This window comes from Channa argus, chromosome 1, assembly GCF_033026475.1.
Source record: "Channa argus isolate prfri chromosome 1, Channa argus male v1.0, whole genome shotgun sequence".
NCBI classification, from domain to species: Eukaryota; Metazoa; Chordata; class Actinopteri; order Anabantiformes; family Channidae; genus Channa; species Channa argus.
The window spans coordinates 39594741-39608842 of NC_090197.1; the positions used below are offsets into that span (position 1 = coordinate 39594741).

The 14102-nt window shown below is 40.7% G+C and overlaps 3 protein-coding genes across 6 annotated transcripts in view; all 3 read left to right on the plus strand.

The window, feature by feature from the left end:
* Positions 1-3379, plus strand: part of LOC137134966 (centrosomal protein of 55 kDa-like) — a 7218-nt gene extending 3839 nt beyond the window's left edge. For 2 of the 4 annotated variants that reach the window (XM_067519670.1, XM_067519669.1), the window contains exons 4-9: positions 862-1012; positions 1284-1404; positions 1495-1672; positions 1772-1846; positions 2089-2211; positions 2771-3379. In XM_067519670.1, the coding sequence (XP_067375771.1) occupies positions 862-1012; positions 1284-1404; positions 1495-1672; positions 1772-1846; positions 2089-2211; positions 2771-2962 (840 nt within the window). In that variant the 3' untranslated portion in view covers positions 2963-3379. The remainder of the gene's footprint in view (positions 1-861; positions 1013-1283; positions 1405-1494; positions 1673-1771; positions 1847-2088; positions 2212-2770) is intronic. The other 2 variants (XM_067519671.1, XM_067519672.1) reach the window with 2 other exon arrangements.
* Positions 3255-5504, plus strand: LOC137130248 (free fatty acid receptor 4-like). The gene is given in 5 exon segments (XM_067510555.1): positions 3255-3300; positions 3679-4032; positions 4035-4117; positions 5173-5311; positions 5314-5504. Coding segments are annotated over 5 exon segments (813 nt in total).
* Positions 5505-8520: 3016 nt separating this feature from the next.
* Positions 8521-14042, plus strand: LOC137135039 (leucine-rich glioma-inactivated protein 1-like). The gene is made up of 8 exons (XM_067519675.1): positions 8521-9100; positions 9330-9401; positions 9913-9984; positions 10091-10162; positions 11230-11301; positions 11675-11844; positions 11966-12130; positions 12277-14042. The coding sequence occupies exons 1-8, from the start codon at positions 8904-8906 to the stop codon at positions 13092-13094; spliced, it is 1638 nt and encodes a 545-aa protein (XP_067375776.1). The 5' UTR covers positions 8521-8903; the 3' UTR covers positions 13095-14042.
* Positions 14043-14102: the final 60 nt, after the last annotated feature.

Genomic DNA, 14102 nt, shown 5'->3' on the forward strand with positions numbered 1-14102 from the left:
AACATTTCCATGAAATGTAAAAATGTCTCACGTTCAACGTCTGATATGTTGTTTTATTCTGTTATAAAATATGGGTTGATGAGATTTGCAAATGGTTGCATTCTGTTCTTATTTACGTTTTACACATCTTCCCAACTTTTGGATTTGGGGTTGTATATTATAGTATTATAGGTTCCATATCCTATTCTACCACTCAACCAGTCAGTAGAGTCTCAATACAGCATTTGGGGGAAATCATTAAGTTCATTCATATAAACAAAGTATGATCAATGCTATAGTATATGCTTCTCTTGTTGCTGTTGTTGTCCAAAAGCAAATCAGCCAGACTCAACATTCCAATGACATATTTCTTCATTCCAAAAACCATTACCCCTGTAAATAATGAATCTCTGTAATTCCACCTTAGCTGTCACACATGCCCAGTTCAGTATATGGTGTGGTGTTTGTTAAAATCAGAGATGAATGAAGAAATATGTCATCCACTGGAGCAGTCTGTCTGGATGATGTGTTTTTAATAGTTTTTGGACAACGGATCCATATGGCATTAATGAACAAGCACATCCAGGCTACGCAAATGTGAGTAGAGAAGATTCAGTGTTTACTTTAGTGCATTGGGATTGTGAACAGTACGACTAATTTAGATAATGAAAGAAGTTATTATTAATGCAGAATGTACTTTTCTGTTTTTTCAGTTACTTTTTACTCCTACTTACGTTTTACTACTTTTCTGCGAGGGCATGTGTCTGTATACACTATACATGTCTTGCTGAGTGTCTTTGTTTTGAAGTTGTTCCTCTGGCACAATTCTCTGTTTTTCTTTTTCTGTTATGTGCTATTCATTCTGCTATTCAATGCTCTGAGGCCTTGGAGAAGACCAAGCAGTGGCTGGAATATGACCAGCAACGAGAGGCCTATGTGAGGGAAATTCTGTCCAGATTGTTATGGCTGGAGAAGCGACTGAATGAAGCCAATCAGGCCAGTTCACAACAACACAATGAAGACCATTCAGATGGTGAGCCAGAGGGACAGTGGGCAGTGGGCACTCAACACTGGGGCAGTAAGGGGCAACCGACTGTCACAACATGGTTTTTAAGATGTTGAGATTGCTCTGGTCCAGCCCAGTATGACAAAATATTTGGCCTTACATTTTCAACTTCAAATCTGTATTTTATTACTACATTGTGCACGTGTAAGGCCACATTTAACATTGATTTATGTGAATGTGTTTCTCGTCCCCTTTTTAAAATTGTAGTTAACCTCAATGTCCATTTCTCTCATTACAGAGAAGATGCGTCAGATGCAGGAGCACTATGAAAGACTTTTGCAGAAAGCCAAAGATGAACTAGAGCTACTAAGAGAAAAAGTTGACATGAGCCACCAGAACCTGCTAAAATCCCAAAACTGGTATGTCTGCTGTTTAAGAAATATGTGGAACTGTTCATAAAGTTGCATAAACTTGGCAGACAGCTACATGACGGAACAATGTATGTGTAGGTGCAAAGAAAGGGAGAGGGAGGTGGAAGAACTCAAACTTCAGCTGAATATTGAAAAAGCTTGTAAACAAAGTGGAACAAAAGGTCATCATTACTCTGAGAATGAAGAGCAGCAGCCAAAGGACCTCCAGTGCAGGCTGGATGAAGAGAAACTCAGGTCAGCTAGCTTTGAGCTGCAGGTATGCCCTTAATCAGCAGATTAACATGCCATAATGTCATATACTGCAAGGGGAAAGGAGGACCAAAATTAAAAATAAAAAAAAAATCTCCCTTCTCAGACACATCTTGTACAGGAGTTTTTGGTAAATCTTCACCTTGCAGACCAGGACAAAATCGCAGAACTCGAACGACAGGTGTGATTTGAAAACACACAATATATCATTCATCCCAGTATAGGTCTGTAAGCTAGTTGAATAAATCTTTAGTCCTAACTAGGAACGTAGGGCAAGTCTTATTGAGGGAATAGGGTGGAGGAGGAATAAACACTTCTTAACTCTGGGCTTTTTTTGTAAAAGAAAGAAATCAGTTCTCACATGAGCAAATGAGGCCAATCTTTTTGTTTTTTTTTCACTGCATTTTTTTTTTTAAATTGTAGATCAAGATTTCTTTACAAGATCTTGAGGATGAGAAGCAGAATTGCTCATATTTAACCAAGCAAACCATCAAAATCCTGAAGATGCTGCGAAAACCTAAAGACCAAGTGACAAAAGAGTCTGAGGTTTGCATTAATAAAGCAAAAGGCTAGATTCATGATTAGTACCAGTGATAGAACTTTAAGCTGCATTAATAGATTTTGTTGTTTGCAATTTTTGGTTATTTGTCTAATTATCTGTCTCTCAAGCAATAAATGGCTCACTGTGTGTACTTGCTAACTTTTCCTGCTGATTGGTGCAAGTTTACACTTCGTTACTATTCTTTAGACCCTGGCTGTCTATACTGTTTCTCATCTCTGTGACACAAATACAAGAGCTGCGACCCCGATAGATGCAATGAACGCAGATTGCTCACTTGCCAGCTTTCTCTGTCTGCTCTTTGGTTCCAGTAGGTAAAGAGAGTAAATAGCACCTCCATATGCAAGAGAAGAGTGTAGAATCAGACTGTAATTTTCTGAGCCCTGTGGCTTATTGCATTTGTGTCCTTTGATCCTCTCTTCTTCTAAAAAGTTCTTTAGTGTAGCTTTAAGTCTTGTTGATGAAAGTAATCATGAAATTTCAATTTAATAAACCAGAGCTTTATTAACTATGACTGATGGAAAACTCCATTTATACTTTATTCAGAAAGAACAGCAGGATCGCGTCTCCTGTGCCTTGACACACCCACCCTCCCAGCTGTCCAGACAGAGCCCCACATTCTCTACTCACAGCAGCTTGCTGGACAAAAGTTTTCTGGAGTGCCCTGGTTGCCAGGCTGAGTATCCTGCCAGTCACTACAGAGAACTGATGAACCACCTAGAAATTTGTCTCAACTGAGCAAAGCTTCAAGTTCTGTTATGTTCTGTTTGATGGATTGGTTTTGATCCATACTGTTTGTCAGAGGTACAAGTTAACATAATAAACTACTGTGTTTAGTTGTGATTCTTGGTTGTTTCAAATAGACCCATACAACTTTGTTTAACTTTAAATCTTTCCTCACTCTATCTAAAGATAGCAAATCTTTAGCCACAGTAGTGTTGTATCTCCAAGGTTGGTGGTGATTACTGCACTGTGTATGGGTTATAATTGAACTCAACGTAGTTTGAGCCTGTCTGAGTGGCAGACTTTGATGCAAGAGGCTGTGGGCTCTCCCATGTTTGTGTTCATTACGTACAGTACAAGATCTGACACCAATACTGAAATTATTTCATCTCAGGATCGACACAGGTATGCTAGTCAACAATAAAATGTGCTGCCAAATGACTATATATGAATGTGTAGTTATTAAATGTAAAACTACTGTATTCTATAAAAGGTCATCCACATTTTGAGGCTGTATTACAGAATACATTTGTTTTTGCATAGTGTAAGTAGAAAGACCATCTTGCATTAGACTTCAGTTCAGGTAACCACCTTCATTCCTCATCCCATTCTTTCATTATTACTCATTTCCTTGTCAGCTTCTGTTCTCCGTTTATCTACTGGGAGTCACCGCAGTGAAATCCGGTAGTACTTTAAATTTAAATACCTTTTCATTCTATATGGATATTTAGCCACACACAAACTTTATTCACTCGGTCATGTTACCACCACTGTTGTCGAGACCCTGGCTATCTCCACTGTCTTTCTCATTTCCGTGGTGACAAATCCAGGAGCCGCAGCCCTGGTAACCTGAGAACGGAAACTGCTGGCCAACAAGAACAGTTTGACCCTCTACTTGTTTGTGGCTGACCTGCTGTTTGTCAGCATGATTGTAGCCGTGTCCTGGACTGCGTCTTGGCCCCTGAGGTATACAGCCTGTCACACTGTGCTGTATGTCATCTGCATGAGAAGTTGTGGTACCATCACTACTCTGGCACTGGAGAGGGTCCAGGCTATCCCCCGCCTGCAAAATGTGCCCACTCTGAACCCAAAATGGTGACTGCTATTCTCTTTATCTGGGCCTCTGGACTTGCCTCTGTATGCCTTGTTCTGTTTTTCACAGTTATCAAAGTTATCCTGGGAAGGTATGGAATAATTAACGAACCAATGAAAAGCCCATTGCTCTGTCCTGAGAATTGTTTTTCTATGCTTTTTTGTTTTTACAATCATGTGGCCTGACACACCTGGAGAGAATGTGTGGAGTGCATTATAATCTATACACACACACACACAAACACATACACCCAAAGAACCTGATGGTCACTCTGAAAGAGCTTCAGCATTTCTCTTTGGAGAGAGGAGAACCTTCCAGGAGAACAACCATCTCTGAAGCAATCCACCAATATGGACTATATGGTAGAGTGGCCAGATGGAAACCACTCCTCAGTAAAAGGCCATGACAGCCCACCTGAAGGACTCTCAGAAGATGAGAAACAAAAATCTCTGGTCTGATGAAAAAAAGATTGAATTCTTTGGCCTGAATGCTAAGTGTCATGTCTGGAGGAAACCATCCCTTCAGTAAAGCACGGTGCTGGCAACACCGTGCTGTGGGGATGTTTTTCAGTGGCAGGAACTGGGAGATTGGTAAGGATTGAGGGGAAGATGAATGCAGCAATGTACAGAGTCCTCCTTGATGAAGACCTGTTCCAGAGCGCTCTGGACCTCAGACTCTGGCAAGGGTTCATCTTTCAACAGGACAAGGACCCTAAGCACACAGCCAAGAAAATTCTGTTAATGTCCTTGAGAGGCACAGCCAGAGCCCAGTCTTGCTTCATCCAACCTGATGAGAGGAACTGCACAGAAGAATACGATAAAATAGGAGAAACTGCCCAGAAATAGGTGTGACAACCTTGTAGCCTTATACTCAAAAAGATTTGATGCTAAAGGTGCTTCAACAAAGTATTAAGCAAAAGCGGTGAATACTTATTTACATGTGAGTTTATCTGTTTTTTTCAAACAAACATTTTTCATGTCAGTATGGGGTATTTGGGGGAACTTTAAAGAAAATAATGAATTTAATAAATTTTGAAAAAAGGTTACATAGTAGATGCCCTTATCGTGTCCACGTTGTATAATGTAAGTAGACAATGCCAATATAATGTAGTTATGTTTTATTTGTATGACAGATTGCTAAAAGCTGTAGGCGAAGCCTCCGCCAACGAGCCAGTCAGCTCACATTTGGAGACTCTGTTGAGTACAGTAACATTCGAGAGCATTCGAAGCTCTTCCGCACTCTCCTGGTCCTGCTACTCTCTTTCTTAATAATGTGCCTATATTGATCATCGTCTTCCTTATATTGGCCAGAAACCCTCTGGGTTACCTGTATGTCTCCTTTTTCGTGTTTTTCTGGGTGGTTACTTTCACTCTGGCCAACTCAGCTCTCAACCCCATCCTTTACTCTGTCTCACAGTCTAAGCACGGTTTACATAAGATCTGCTGTAGTGCTTCTGAAACGTGAAACTGAGGATTCATCCACGACCGCCATGATGGTTTTCGTCAATTAATGGATTCAAACCGCAACTTCTTTCAAGATTTTTCCAAGAATTATTACCTGCCAATAAAATCTTTCATATTAAAATTTGTGAAATAAGCACACTGTGAAGGAGAGTCTGGATATAAATTCTATAATTACAGTAGACATAGCATAAGCACAGATTTTGTTAAAGGCACTGGCCTCTAATCTTGTTTGTATCGTCTTATTCTTATGTTATTATTGTCATGTCCTTTAAAATATAGAGCATATCTTTATATTTTTTTAAACAAATTAGCAGTATTCTAAATACTACTTTGCAAAAGCACTATACACAGCATATTTACAGAAGTGTTGACCCTGTGAGTTCAAGTGCGTTATCAGATACATTCAGGAAGCATTCCAGTCTTGACTTCTTTCTCCCTGCAGGTTATAACTTAGCTATCATTATCTGTGATGGGGATAGCTGTACTGACAAGTGGTTGGAGTTTACAACTAAAGAAGGTGCAGGGGCTGTAAGATGGTTACCCAGTGGGCCACTCACTATGTTCTGGAAGTTGGGGCCACAGCTTTGTCCTGAGTTTGGGAAATTACTAAAATGTCAGGATTATTCGTACTGCTTTGATTTGCTTCTCCTCCATCCAGTCGCACCCATCTGACAGGAGCATCTTTGTGCGGCTACAAAAAGGATCATTCATCCAAATTTGAACAAACTGCAGAAAATTCTTTTGACAACAGCAGAAAAGTTCACAAAGAACTGTGAGACTGTGTTACACACACACACACACACACACACACACACACACACGGAATTGTTTTGTGATTGTGAAAGTAGGGAGAGATTATGTTCTTTACTGGAAGTCTAACGTCATTGGTATTTACATTCTCAGAAATAGGGGTGCAATAGGGGTATGAGTCAATTTTTCCCCTCAGAGTAACTGTGTAGCTTTTGATACTGTATGTTCCCAAGCAGTAAAAGGTGCAGTACACATATGTGCTATTTATTCATTTAAGCAACAATCAGGCGAGGGTCTGTTTTTAAGTAGATTTGTGCATATAAAAATTTGCTATTACAATTATGAAGTATATAATGCAACTATAATTGACTAAGTTAAATAAAAAGCGATGACGTAAGTGGCTTCTTATATTGCGCTTTTATCCAAAGCGCTTTACAATGTTGCTTCTCATTCACCCACACACTAATGGCGGTGGCTGCCATGCAAGGCGCTCGCCGGACCCACCAGGAGCAACTTGAGATTCACTGGTTTGCCTAAAGACACTTCGACACTTAGCCAGGAGGGACCAGGAATCGAGCCACTGACGCTGTGGTCCATGGGCGACAGCCGGCAACATATATGCACTCAAGTGGCAAGATGCTGACTAATGAGTACAGTTTTTACCCCAAGGATACAAATAAGTACCCATGTCAAGGTACAAATGCGGCCTTCTAGAGTGACAAGACATGGTACCCCTAAATGTCAAATAATGTCACTTGTGTGCTGGGTTCACAGACAGTGCAGAGATTTATTAAAAATCACTATCGTTTTCCTAGTCTTATCAATTTGGTCACATTGATCCTGACACAGATATGAACTGTTGGCAGGAGGTACAGCTTTGTGTTGCACAAACCGTGTTCTTCAGAGTCAGACATAATTGTCTATCATTAGTGCATTTTGTCATAACAGGTTAATATTAAACGTTTTTTTCACAAAAGACAAATAAACCAAAGAAGGTTTGTTTTATGGTTCTTACCGTGGGGCCCATTGCCATTGTCAGGGCAATACTTATAATATTAGTGAAGTCAGTGATTAACAAATACCACAGATCTTACATGTCTATTAAAAGTCAGAAACAGCCGATTCAGCTGTGGTCAGATAGTTGCTGGACAGTGTGTGCTCTATTCAGGCGATGAATGATGGTATTTATGAAGCAAAGACATTACTCATCATCTTGCAGCACAACAATACTATCCAGTGTCCTCAACTGAGTCCAAAAAACTTCTTTGGAAAAAAGAAAAGCACTTGCCCCTTCAAGTGTCTTCATAGTACACTACTTAACATTCTTTAAGTGTTCAATCTTTATATTCATCTAGCTTAATTTCATATCTCATATTTTAGCGAGTAAAATTGTATTATCATAGTAATACATAGACTGGATATAAAATTTTGTAATTACTTCAGGGACAGAGGCTGGAGTTTCAAAGCAGTTTGTATTTATTTAGAGACCTTTTAAAACCTCTACACATGTTTCTTCCCAGAAGGGACTGACGCATGCGGTCTGCCAGGCCCAGTGAGTAAACATATTAATCTTACAACTCTGGAGAGCTCTGAGAAATTAGATTGAAGAACCAGACCTTATAGGGCTGAGTGTCCTGATGGACAGTCAAATCTGGCACCGTGTAAGAAAACACTGCAGTAAAAGTGCCAGTTTATTGCTTTAGAGCAATAAAGAGTTAGGCCTTCTCTGATGTGGGAGGAAAACAGAATGGGAGGAAAGAGTCCCTGGTAACCTGTCCTTTGTCATAAGGGGGATTCATTTGACGGAGGCAGAGCAGATGTCAAAATGACAGGAGGGTTTCCCCACACCCCTCAATCACAGGGCAGCCAAATTTTGCATCCAGCAGTGACCATGGAGACCGCGTGGAAACCAGGGAAAAAAAAAACCCGAATGTGGGAAATTCTGGGAAAAACTTGAAGGTTTAATTTATAATAATTATCGTCCACATAGGCTTTGTATTATCCGGACATAGACAATCTAGTGCGGCATACTGAGTCATAATTGCAGGTATATTTCCATCATGTCAATTATTTTTCACTGGGTTTCCCACCCGCTTCCCGCATTGAGAGTCCGTGTGCGTCTGCGCCACAGTCAGCAATCCGCTGGCTCATGTCAGGGTTTCATTTTCTCCAGCTGATTCACGAACAATTACTAGATTTCGTTGCCTACTGGGATGAATCCTTCGGGAGTTTGACACAGAGAGTGTGGCGTTATCTGAAATCATAGGCGTGGTTTTTGTATGGAGATGCTCCCTCCGCTCACGCTGGGATCCCCACCTGTCCTCACACCGCGTTTGTCATCGCGCCAGCTGATATTTTCCTGAACTTAAGCCATTGCCGCAGCTTTTCCCAGATTTCATTTGGACTCGAACAGTGCACATTTTCGCCAGGGGATTGCAGCGTAATTACAGTGCTGCGGACGTTTACGGGGCGTCTGGTTTTGTCACCTCCACCGGGACGGCGCGCTGCTCTTGGTAGCGACAAACGTAAGCGGACAGCGCGTCGCTTGGCCTCCGCCAGGAGCAGCAGTGGGAACAGGAGCATATCGCGGACCCTGGTTCATGTGCAGGGCTGTTCGAAGCGCAGGACGTGCCCGCAGTGGTTCGCAAGAATGGAAACTACACGCAAGATGCCTAAAAGATTGCAATGGCTTGGCATGTTTGTGGTGGCGTCTGTTTTACTTGTAGTGGACGGTAAGAAAGCCAAGCAGCCCCGCTGTCCCTCATTGTGTACATGTACCAAAGATAACGCGTTGTGCGAAGGCGCAGGACTGATCCCTCGCAGCTTTCCCTACGATGTCATATCTCTGTAAGTCATATTTATCATTGTTTTATTCTAAATGCCAAACCAGTGTTTTCCATGAAGACGATTTACAAAGCATGCTCTGCTCAATCTACTGCTTAAGACGTGGATTTCTGTAGCCTACTGCCTTTGCAGCACAGCAATGCATATCCAAGGAACAGGCTGGATCAACTGTTTGTATGACAGTCTGTGCTTGAAGGGTACACCGTGTGTTTCTCGTGTTTTCCCCCCTCAGATCATTCGTCAAATCTGATTTCACCGAAATCCCGAAAGAGAGCTTCATCCACACGCCTGCTCTGCATCTCCTGTGAGAAATCTCCCTGGAGCTTTTTCTTCTTCAGTCTTTGTTGCACGTTTTGTTGAACGCCATGTTTAATGTTCAAGGCATCTCCCCCACACTGATGCCACACATTATAACAGAATGCATGCTGAATGTTAAATGAATTAGGAAAGAATGGATATTTTCCAACATTCCTTTTATAGACTATTCTCTCTGTGGGAAACCATCCAAGTATTGCCTTAAATTTATCTGTATTGTGAATCAGGTCTGGTTTCAGGGAATCCCTCCTTTTGGAGGGAATCCCCTCCACTCTTGTCTCATGGGGTGGAGTCACCGTGTCCTTCAAAACAAACATGTAAGACTCCAGGAACCGTAACAGAGTATTGATCCTTCTCTTTGGATTAAGAACAGCAGTGGGTTTCTGTCAGATGTTGTAGGTCTATTTTTAAGATTATAAAGCCACTAACACAGGAATCCCATTAAAGTCTAATTTGTGGCCACATATTAAAAAATATTTACTAATTATCTCTTTTTATAGCCTCTTCACAGCCAATAATTTGGACTCAATAAATGAGGATGCTTTCCTTGGTCTTCCTCACTTGGAATATCTGTAAGTATAAGCCACAAATTTATCTTGGAAGCTTTTCCTAAAAGATACATTTGTTTTCTTCCTCATGCATTTACTCAGTTCAGTTTTTTTTTTTTTTTTTTTTCAGATTTATTGAAAACAACCAAATAAAGTCGATATCACCATATGCTTTCCGTGGACTGAAAACCTTAGTGCATCTGTAAGTATGCATTTATAACTTACTATGCAAAACAAAAAAAGCCATATATATATAAATATCAAATATATAGCACAAAACATGTACTTTGATTGATTACGAAGTATTTTAATTTTAAAATGCCTGGTGGCTCAGTGGTAGAGCATTGGGTTGGCATGCAGAAGGCTGCGGGTTCAAATCACCACCCACCGGGCGTGGCCCTGCCCAGCCACCAAGGGCCACCCTGGTGCTGGTCCCAAGCCTGGATAAAATGGGAGGGTTGCAGCAGGAAGCGGCATCCGACAAGACGAAAGGCGATGATCTTTGAATCGCCTTGTACAAGAGACATTAATAAAACTCTGTGTGTGTGTCTTTGTATTTTGTAATCTGTGTGCAGGAGCAGGCAAGCACAGGTCCACATGTATTACACAATATTCATTACCTCATACTGTAGAAAATTCTCCAAAACTGTGCAGCTCTTATTGTGATTGCAAAGCAAATCCTGTCATAGTCAGTGCCTATCTTAGTAAAACTTACATACATAAGCTTTAGTACAGACTACAGTAATTAAGATTTATTAAATCTTTTTCTTATTTCAGCAACACATTAACCCAGTTTCCCTTTTAGACAGACACAATAAGTATAGCTAGCCCCAAAATATGAGAAACAACGTGATTGGTATGTACACAATGTCATGTTTCTGTACCTAAAAAAGCCCCCTAAAAACTCTGAAAAAACAGCTACTAACACCCTTTTAACAGCAGAATCTTTGCTTTTCCCTCCTTCTGTAGCTAAGAAAGCCATAAAATGTCTGAGGGCGCCTAACTAAAAATAACCAAACTCACAATAAGCAGTGTCTCTAGGGTGGCAATATGTGCCCAAGGTCTTAACAAATGCCAATATATTCCACTGCAAGGAAAAACTGCAGAAACCTCATCCACATTTGGATTTTGTTAAGTTCCTCCTATAAATAAACATACAAACAGCAGAATAAGTTTGCTGCCATCATCTAGTAATAGTATGCAGAGGGAAGAAGTAAATATCTGAGAAATTGTCCCAGAACAGCTGCCATGTTTTCCTCTTTTTTACAGGAGTCTGGCCTACAATAATCTGGAGACTCTGCCGAAAGATTTATTCAACGGCCTTGAAGCCTTAACAAAAGTGTAAGTACAACTGATGAAAACTGCATAGTTACATAAAGCATAGCAAATGCAATCATGGACAATGAGCTTTCTGTACAATGTCCTATAAATAGAACACAGAATCATTATTCTACTTCAGCCAAGGATTGAAAAATGGGTGGGCAGCTGGTGCTTTTAACGCCATTAAAATTACATGTGCCAGCAAAGAAGAGAGATAGTTTTCAATCTATCACCTACTGTTCATCTTTGAAGTCCGTCTTGATAAAAATGAGAGCACAGAAATAAGATGCAAACCACCAGTCACCATTCAGTTACTGCAGCTTAAAAACCGGATCCATTGATTGAACCAAAAGCTTTTCTGTTTGAAGATAATTTGGTGGTTTTCTCGCTTTAGGGACTTGCGGGGGAACCAGTTCACCTGTGATTGTAAACTGAAGTGGCTGGTGGAGTGGATATACAGCACTAATGCTACAGTGGATCAGATTTATTGTAAGGGCCCAGCTGCACAACTGGACAAGAAGATCAACAATCTGGTGCCACAGTCCTTTGACTGTATCACCACAGGTAAAGCATACAACATTTTTGTGTTTTCGTTTAATGTTATTTCTTCACTTAGCTTCCCTTGACTTTTTAATCTTATGTTTTTTTACATGGTGTTTTGTCTTTTTTTTTTTTTTACTCAAAGAGTTTGCCTCCTACCAGTCCCTGAAGTTTGAATCCATATCGGTGGAGGCATTTTCCTTTGGGAATGACCAGTATGTGGTGTTTGCTCAGCCCTTCATTGGCAAATGCAGCTTTCTAGATTGGGATCATGTGGAGATGGTCTTCAGAAACTTTGATGACATTGACAGTAAGTGAAAGTCACTTCAGATGTAATGTGGTTGTGACTGTGAAGAGTATAAGTTGTCTCTTTAGAAATGGAGCCACTTGATAGAGGCAAGAATCTTAAGGCAAAGCAAAGCTGTATTGTTTTCATCCTGTCTTTCTCTACTCCAGGCACATCCACAGTGATTTGCAAACCCCTGGTCATTGATAACCAGCTCTTTATCATTGTGGCTCAGCTCTTTGGTGGCTCACACATCTACAAGCGTGACACGTCAGCCAACAAGTTCATCAAGCTTCAAGGCATTGACATCCTCAAAATCCGCAAACCAAACGATGTTGAGACTTTCCGCATAGATGGAGAGTCCTTCTTTGTAATAGCAGACAGCTCCAAAGCTGGTTCAACCACCATCTACAAGTGGAACGGTAACGGTTTCTACTCTCACCAGTCACTCCACCCTTGGTATCGAGACACCGATGTGGAATATATGGAGATCTCCTCCAAACCCCACCTGATCCTGTCCAGCAGCTCCCAGAGGCCAGTCATATATCAGTGGAACAAAAGCACCAAGCTATTCGAAAGACGCACTGACATCCCAGAGATGGAAGACGTCTACTCTGTGAAGCACTTCCAGGTCAAATCCGACCTCTTCATCTGCCTGACACGCTTCATTGGTGACTCCAAAGTCATGCGTTGGGATGGAGCCCTCTTTAGAGAAATGCAGACCATGCCCTCTCGTGGCTCCATGGTGTTTCAGCCCTTCACTGTGGGCAGCTGGCAGTATGCCATCCTGGGCAGCGATTACTCTTTCACCCAGGTGTATCGCTGGGATGCCAAGAAAGGCGAGTTTGTCCATTTCCAAGAGCTGAACATCCAGGCGCCGAGGGCCTTCTCTCCAGTTTCCATAGACAACCGCCAGTTCCTGCTGGCATCCAGTTTCAAAGGGAAAACTCAGATCTATGAGCACCTGGTCATTGATCTGAGCAATTGAGCCACAGCTTTGTTTGACTGATTAATTAGTTGTGTGGTTATTTAGTGTTTCTTGTGTTATAAGAAGGCTGTTGCTGCACATACAGTGCTGAGCAATACTGGACGCAATCATTATTTGATCCTAACTTGAGAAAGGCAGGCATTGCTTGTTTATTTTTAAAGTCATCCATTAAATCAGTGCATGATAAATCTAGAGATAAATGCATGTACCTCAATCAACCATAAGTGACTGAGATACATGCAGAGTTAAGGGCATGCATCTCAAGTTAGGATTAGACCCAAAACGTTGTCAAGACAATAATGCATGACCAGGGCCTCACACAGGCTGACACAGCTCATTACTCATTAAATCTACCATTGGCCAGTAGGTTTTTTGTGTTTAACCATTCACGTGGCTTAACAATGTTTATACATTTGTAGTCTCATATATTTATCTACAGAAAATACTAAGGAAATTGTACTTTTTAATCTATTAACATATTTAACTGAACAAATCTGCCAAAATGAAATGTTTACATTTTTTCTCTTTTCACTTGGATTCTAAAAAAATTGTAAATTAAGCTTTTGTATGTTTAAGAGGGACCATGTCATTTAGATACATATTTGTTAAGGATGACTGAAACTTGTTTATGATTTGGGAATATCAACAGAAATGTTGTGAGAACCCACCTGTATACCGTTGGAACTAACATTTTCTATTGTTAACGATTTGGATAACATTTAAAGTATTGAAAATACAACTTTTCATAATCAGTATGTGAAAAATTTTGGGCAAACGTGGAAATATTTTCACACATGCAGAAACTAAAATGAAGATACTGTTCATAAAGCTTTACCTTTGAATAACATGTATGCAAAATACGTTAATTGTGTCATTGATAGGGTCAAGTTACCGACTAATATCATGCAATTTAGGGTCAATAAAAGTTTACATCAATAACTCTTCTCATCTGAGGATTATGCTGGCACTGTGTCATATGATGTAGCTTGAGTCGAAAAATGCCATGAA